The sequence below is a fragment of the Sphaeroforma arctica genome, assembly GCF_001186125.1.
Source record: "Sphaeroforma arctica JP610 unplaced genomic scaffold supercont1.133, whole genome shotgun sequence".
NCBI lineage: Eukaryota > Ichthyosporea > Ichthyophonida > Sphaeroforma > Sphaeroforma arctica.
This window is the reverse complement of record NW_014040425.1, coordinates 16,116-24,027: the sequence shown is the minus strand read 5'-3', so window position 1 is coordinate 24,027 and position 7,912 is coordinate 16,116. Positions and strand designations below refer to the sequence as shown.

The window sequence follows — 7,912 nt, the reverse complement described above, 5'->3', positions numbered from 1 at the left end:
GTACTAACGTAACTAACGTAACGTACGTACGTACTACGTAGTATATATATATATATATATATATATATATATATATATATATATATATATATATATATATATCTTTTTTAAATTACAGTAGGTTTTGGAGGCTAGAGACTGTGCCTGATGTGTAAGAGATTTACAAAAATGTGTAGGATGATTCCATAGTCGCATATTTCAACATTACTTAAAACAAAAGCTTGAACATCCATCGCTACATCACACCACAGGAAATTTCAAACTAGAGGCGGAGAGGCACCGCAGACACGTGACGGATTGGCAAGGCCAGTAGCCTGTGGTGGAGATGGCGTCGCTTAAATCGATTACTTACCGTGAAAACTACAAAGGGTGTAAGCACGCACGTACCCTGACTCAGAAAAAAGGTCTTGAGCAACTGAAGGCGTTCAAGAAATGCTCCCAGTATTTCCGAGAGAATAAGGTGTGCAGTAATAGACGATCAAGCTCTATGTGTATTCCAACGTTCTGGTTTATAGTTTTGTCGCATTCGCTTGTATACCCGCATTCAAATTGAAATTATTCATGGAGTAATGTTCATCCATCCTGCTGTGTGAAAAAAAAGGATGTTTAAATGCCCATAATCAGTTCCCAATTTAAATCATCGTTATATCCCGAACTTGTCGCCTCGTTGGAAATTGCAATTGATTGATTTGGTGCAACATCACTTTTTGAAAGGTTTCATATCAATGCCGTTATATGTGACACCCTGTTTTCACATTGATAGAGCGACTATACACCAACTTGTCGAACGTGCGGAGATATAGGCGGTAACCTCCATGCTTGCTTGACTTGCGCCTCCTATCACTGCCGAAGGAAGGAGCACCTGAAACAACATTACAAAGAAACTAAGCACGAGCTGGGTAAGTTTGTCGCAATTGGAACACAAAAAGTTAGTACCCAAGCATCAATCTCCCCTCTTACTTCATTACTGATACGTCAGTACTCCAATCTTAATCGGCTGATGTTCAAAGAAGCTTGCACGTCCGATTACTACCGCATAGTGGATGTATGATCTTGCCGTTCAATTTATCCTTCCCCAAACAGGGTCTTGTAGCTGTGCTATATGCAATCGAATTCACAGTGTTGCCAGCTTGTCGAACACTCGCCTACAATACTGGATTTAATTCGCACCTGTAGCTGAACAGAATTTTCATAATGTTTTTACAATCCTCCAGCAATCGACGTGGCCAATAATGCTGTGTATTGCCTTGTTTGCGGAGAGTACGTGTACGATGTGGATATCGATCGAGTGATTATAAATGAGCAACGACAAGCTGCGTTAAGTGACCTTAAACGTTCAGGTGTGTGTATGCCAGCTCTGCTTTCACTCGTCGTCGGTGCCATCTGATCATATGTGCTTCTAGTATTTACCATACGAGTGCGAGTGTGCCATCAGTTGCAATTAGAATCTCATATTGCAAAGCCGACTGTCTGAAGTTTTCCTGAGTGCTTTACGGTTCATCCTACATTGTGCAGTGACTGTTGCCGTATATGTTTTTCAGGTCATTTCGCTTGCCAGCAAATGTTTATTTCAAATAGCAGTTCCCAAAGCCTTGTTCTGAAGATTAACCCAAACATCTTGTATATAGATCCCAGTAATTTCCGGCGTACCGCATTTTCCGAGTGGGTACCGGATGGTACCGAGAAGGCGATACTTAATCAACATTCCAAACGACCAAGGTTAACCGAATACAGCTCTTTAGGTGTGCTCACCAGCCTGCTTTGTTTGCAGTGCTTATATACTCGTGCATCTCTGCTTGTAAATGATCTTAGACTTGAGTCAAACATCCACGTCCGAGTGTTCATGATTAGTATCTGGATCCGTGATATGCGTTGCAGCGCCCAATCTCAATACAGAACTCTCTTATTTTGACATTGCTAGCCTCTGCGCTTCATTCGTGTGCGTATTTTCAGCCCTCGAGCGGTTTCAGAGTGTTTGTTCATACAAAGCAACCCATTTTAACTCGTACACTTTAGTACGGCTAACGCACTGGTCGTTCCATATCTTCAATCTGAATTTTGCGCAGGTCTGCGCGGTCTCAACAATTTAGGCAACACGTGCTTTATGAGCTGTGTGCTACAAGCGTTTGTACACAATCCACCGCTGCGCAATTTCTTCCTCAGTGGATCGCACCGTAAAGACCGATGTATGCGCCGATTGAGTGGCGACTCCAAAGTGTGCCTAGTGTGCGAATTAAATCTCATATTCACGCAGGTATATGCTGTGTACAGAATATTTAGTATCAATCAACGTTTCTCCTATTCTCCAGCACAATGCATATATTTACTAGTCACGTTCATGTTTGGGGTGGTCTTAGATTCACACCACGCTATGTATTGTGTATTCAGGATTGTGCATCAGCAAGACGGCACAGAAATAGTCGCTCGCCAATGATGTTTATGTATGCATGAGTCTATAGTATCTCACAATACCCCACCTACACTCGGCCGATATCCATTCTTACGCTTTCCACAGTCTACGGTCTGGGCATCCGGCCAGCTGTTGTTTGGTTCTGCACACCCTCGAATTCCTGCACGCAGGACTTTATACACGACGCTCTCAGCCGCAACTTGTATGTTCCCGGATTGCCTGTCTGTCCATCGTTTCTCTTTCGCACACTCCCCGTATCCACCCTACCACTCAGTTCTTCAAAGGAGAGATCAAACCATATTCACCACATCAGTTGCTGCATTCGGTGTGGACCCATGCACATCATTTGGCGGGCTACGAGCAACAAGATGCACACGAGTTCTTCATCACATTCTTAAACGGTCTCCATCTCCATTTTCAAGGTAAGTTGAAATAGTGTACACAGTGTTGTTTTGAATGTGACAATTTCCAGTACATGCGTTGATTAAAGTATTGGTGGCGAAAAATTAATATTTGTAAGTCACCGCAAGCTTTTGAACGAAATAATTTTACAATAATCATGTACTACTAAGATAGGGTTATATATATTTAAAATGGCAGTGTATTTTCTTTGTCCGTCATGACTTTCGCTTCAATGCCTTATACCGAAACAGGGACATCAAAAAACTGCAAGTGTATCATCCATCGCATTTTTACTGGCGCAATACAGTCGGATCTAAGGTGTTTGAGCTGCGGAACTGTCAGCGCTACAATCGAACCTTTCTGGGATATATCGTTGGATCTTCATTCGACAAATAATGTATGTTATCTGGTGAACCTCGCTCTATCGAAGTGTACTGGGATATTTCAATTTCATTCTTATATTGATTTGTGGTGCTTTCGCCATAACTTCATAATGCATACTTATATGAGAAAGTGTGATGTTTAGGGTACATCGCATGGTGTACACGCACGCTTGATGGCATGAATTTTAAAAGACATCGCTAAGTGAGACCTCGAAGCTTTTACTGTGTGCGCACGCCACACATAGTCTCGATTTACGTACAATGCAAACTTTGCTTACGCATACACCGTTAAATATATCTTTCCGCTCATTTTTAATCAAACAGTACAAACAAGCAGGGAGCAGCGTTCCTCAGTCGCTTATAGAGTGTCTGGAGAGGTATGTTTACATAAGATTTCAAAGGTGATCCGTCGCTATTTCAGTTTGTCGCCGTGAACATACGTAATCTAGTCCCGCTCAGTTGTTTTGGGCTGCTTGTCCGTCAAGGCTTCCGGATTAACTCACTTCCATACTGTGTAGTGTTCTGGTTGGTAATTGCAAACAGGTTTTTTGTGGAATTAACTTATGTTTTCTTTTCTTTGGAATGTGTACAGGTTCACACATCCTGAAAAGTTAGGAAGTGACTCAAAGCTTATGTGCGGCACCTGCAAAAGTTTACAGGTAAAGTCAACGCCAGTTTTTGCAAGCTTACAGAAACTTGTGTAATCATGACGATGCCATGCCATGTGTTACACATGTAGTTTTTAAGACTTGTTTTCTGGGGTTGGTCATTTGTCACGGCAACGGTAGGCACAACAGCCTTCTTCAATATTGGATGTTTGCGGGAGTGCGCACATATTACTTGAGATATTTTTCGCATGGCAGCCACTACCACTTGTTTGATTGCTGAACATTAACCATACAGTTTTGGGTTCCCCCCCTCGTTCTTGTGTATGCCTTTCCTGCCTTACGATATGCTATGCCAAATCAATCAGCATAAAAATGTGTGTCTCACAATACGAATTCGATTTATGTAACCACAGGAGCGGAGCAAACAATTAACTCTACTGCACTTGCCAGTCGTCGTTTGCTTCCATCTCAAGGTATGTGTTAGATAAAGTCTGTGAACCTTGATACCTTGCCGGCCTATTGCTAGGTATCAGAAACTGAAACAATGTTGTTCTCTGCCAAGACAATTGTCACTTTGCGCGGTTCTTATTTCACTTGATTTTTCTTGGCCGTGATCGCAATACAACTTTTCTTGTTGTTTGGATGTGGGACATGTGTTGTCGCACTCCCAAAATACTTGAACATCTCTGGCGTGCGTGTAGAGTCTGGCATGCGTGTATTCATATGAAAGCTGATGCTGAACTCATAGCGGTTTTTCCGCTCGGGCTGTATGTGAAGGGCACTTGTAAATAATGCACCAGAACTTGAACGTGATATATATAAATCGCTTCGTGCGGAGTGTGTACAATAAATTACACGTATGTTGAAACAGTTATCCGACTTAATTATTTGCTGGCGATCATGCATACAGCTTAGGCGTACACATACCCCGTCATTACGAGGGGGAATTCTAAATTACAGTTTGTGCTTCGTTAAATCTGATACTGCAGAGATTTGGCAGCTACTCGAATACATCTACGAAAATCAAAACGAGGATAGACTTCCCGTTGCATCTGGATGTCGGCCCATACTTATCCACAGATGAACCAAGGTAATTTCTCGAATTTTCATACATTTACATGTGTACGATAATCTATGCACTGCCAGGCTACATCGTAATGATTTTGATATCTTAATGTTGTCGTAGATAGATGGTATTCACGCCTACCATGGCACCCCCGACCCAAAAATTCTGATACCTTTGTATCACGCACAGTGAAATTTCAAATCAAAATGTTACCATAAATGGGAGGGGAAAATGTACGCACCAACAAGGAAGTCTATCTAAAACGAGGGCAGACTATTCCTTGTTCTCTGTTGTGAACCATCACGGCACACTACACTCTGGCCACTACACAAGCTTTGTCAGGCATGCGGATCAGGTGTGTATGTGTTCGCACTATTTTGGCTGTTTAAGTTCATATATGCTGACAGTATGTAGACCTATCAGAGGGCTGTGCTAGTTGCCAGCTGTGTATCGATTCTATTACTTTTGATTTCGCGAGCCGAGCTTGAATCCCAGTGTATTGTATTAGTTGGTTAATGACATACCTAAGCAAATAAGTAATACTTCGACTGCAATATTGTTGTAAAATAATTGCTGGGGAAATACTGTTCAGATAGCAGTGACTTACGATAACCTACTTAATCTGTCCCTAAAAGCAGTGGTTCCGGTGCGACGACTCGGTAATTACGCACGCTCGGGTAGAAGATGTACTTACGAGCGAAGGCTATCTTCTCTTCTATATCAAAGATGAATTGGAATATGTAGAGAAACCAGAACTACCTACCGGTTGATTTTTTGTTGGGTGTTTAGCGAGCGGCTGTCATTCCGCTGAGCCTATGATTGCCTCTGTGTGATAAATTAACTCGCACGCACATCGACATATTTAAATAAATGTAGTTTACGTAAAATGGCTGGGAAACTGATTCCGTAAAGAGTTTTGATATGAATTGTTTTCAGAGTCAAGACGGAGAGGAAACTCATTAAAAAAATAACGCAGTGCACAGCAATACGTATTTTAAAATTTAATAATATTACAATCCGAATCAGGGTCATTTTCAGCAGGCATACAAAACTTTCAAAAATTAGTACGTCAAATACTGGAATGCGTGCCGAATGAGGATACGCGATTGACAGTGCGTGTACAATCATTCAACATATGCCAGTCAACAAACTATGTATGCGATTGAATCAATTTTTAAAAGAATGATCCAAGGGTATATTCTAAAGCAATAGCAAGGAACAGTCATTTCCCGAAGGCATACAAAACTTTCAAAAATTAGTCGAAGCTATTCCAACGGCTAAAAAGCATCAAACAATTGTTTTCATGAGGTATACAAAACTTTAAAGAATTTCAATTTTAGTATACAGTATTTGAATATCCATACACTATACACACGTGTTAAATACTGAAATACGTACAGCATATCTGATCTGCTCTCATATTTACATAGAGATAGTTTTTCGATTTTTTTTGCTCTCTGCTACTGCACTCTACACTCTCTTAGGTCTTGACTCCACATTCTACATTCTACTCTCTCTCTTCTACTACTAATAGTAGTCAGTACTCAGGAGTCAGTAGTCACTGACTCACTGTACTGTGTCAGTGAGTGTGTGCTATGTCTGAGTGTGTCATGTACTCAACAACTCATGTCACATGAGAATGTGATACAACTGACAACAGTATATGTCACAATCTGAGCGAATCACATATATTTTTAATGTAAAACTGAAATGTTTGTTGTACATACTCTCTACTCTCTACAGTCTTGGTCTCTCGGAGAGAGACGGAGACTCGGACAGTCGGACCTCGACTGTATTTATATTTTGCTATTAGGCATTTTAAAAAAAGAGTAAAACGAGTTGAAGTTCAGGAATTTTCTGCATGACCTTTTAGGCTTTTACTGACCATCGTTCCTCGAAACACATTCGCTCGGGCCTCGGGCCCTCGGAGGCTCTCTTTGATTCTCCCTATATATACTCCCTCTCTTGTCTCTCTACTGTCTAGAGAGTAGAGTAGTTGAGAAATTGAGAGAGAGAATATTTAATAGGTACATAGAGACCAAGAGGATGGGCCTCAGCCTAACCTCATTTAAAGGTAAGGCATCGTAGAAATAAAAGTACAACGTTTTACGTATACTTTTTGATTTTTAAACGTTGCGTTTTTGCAAATATATTGGCCTGAAATAATTTGATTTTTCGACCTTGAAGATGCACCTTTTAGCCATATTCTGGCCACGGAACGCGCAACTGACCGCGCAACTGACCAATCACTGACAATTGCCGGGCTCTTTGGGGAAGCGATATTCCAGCACATGCTCATATAGCTTTTGCATGTCCCTCTCTAGAGAAGCAAGAAAATATGGCTGAACGAATTAATGTCCGTAGGACTTCGACGGGTAAAAATAGGTCCAACCATTTGACCTGGCGAATGACCCTATATATATTTTCAGAACTATTTTGTGGATATAAAAATACCACGTTTTACTTATACGTTGCAACGTAAAACTTTATGTGGTTAGGCCTCAGCCCCTCAGGGCCTCACGTACTGCCTAAAGCCACACATCTTCCCATCTCACATTGTTCTCAAATCTCAACATAATGCCCGTACACCATGCTTTTTTTAAGACAATTATTTTTCTAACATATTTATACAAACATTTGAGTGCACAACTGCCCAGAGTGCCCACCACAGGCCACCAGTAAAGTGCACATGTACAATAGTTCGGTACTTGAGCCAGTACAACTTCAGTTTCATAGCCTCTTCTAAATGAAACATACCTTTGTGGGTAGACCGGATGCGGTTTGGGACAATGGAAAAGCAAAGTTTGAGCATCACACATTCTCAAACAGCAATTTTTAAATAGAAAATCCTACCAAGAAGATCCATCATATAAAAAAAACAAAAGCCATTTTAATTTTAAAAAACAAAACAAAACAAAACATATAAAAGTTCATAGCCTTCTAAATTATACAAGAAGGCAATGAAAAATTGTATTTTTTACTTACATACACAAGAAGAGAGAAAATAGACCACACCTTTGTAGTGCTATTTACATATATATAA

At 40.8% G+C, this 7,912-nt stretch overlaps 1 protein-coding gene across 2 annotated transcripts in view; it reads left to right on the top strand.

The window, feature by feature from the left end:
• SARC_02839 overlaps positions 1-5,845 on the top strand; it is a 6,734-nt gene extending 889 nt beyond the window's left edge. Inside the window, exons 2-14 of one of the 2 annotated variants that reach the window (XM_014303375.1) lie at positions 252-460; positions 764-899; positions 1,215-1,340; positions 1,629-1,742; positions 2,067-2,254; positions 2,685-2,832; positions 3,064-3,209; positions 3,520-3,572; positions 3,788-3,854; positions 4,217-4,276; positions 4,793-4,893; positions 5,059-5,224; positions 5,508-5,845. In XM_014303375.1, coding sequence (XP_014158850.1) covers positions 326-460; positions 764-899; positions 1,215-1,340; positions 1,629-1,742; positions 2,067-2,254; positions 2,685-2,832; positions 3,064-3,209; positions 3,520-3,572; positions 3,788-3,854; positions 4,217-4,276; positions 4,793-4,893; positions 5,059-5,224; positions 5,508-5,639 — 1,572 coding nt within the window. In that variant the 5' untranslated portion in view covers positions 252-325 and the 3' untranslated portion in view covers positions 5,640-5,845. Of the gene's footprint in view, positions 1-251; positions 461-763; positions 900-1,214; positions 1,341-1,628; positions 1,743-2,066; positions 2,255-2,684; positions 2,833-3,063; positions 3,210-3,519; positions 3,573-3,787; positions 3,855-4,216; positions 4,277-4,792; positions 4,894-5,058; positions 5,225-5,504 lie in introns of both variants that reach the window. The other variant, XM_014303374.1, reaches the window with a different exon arrangement.
• Positions 5,846-7,912: the final 2,067 nt, after the last annotated feature.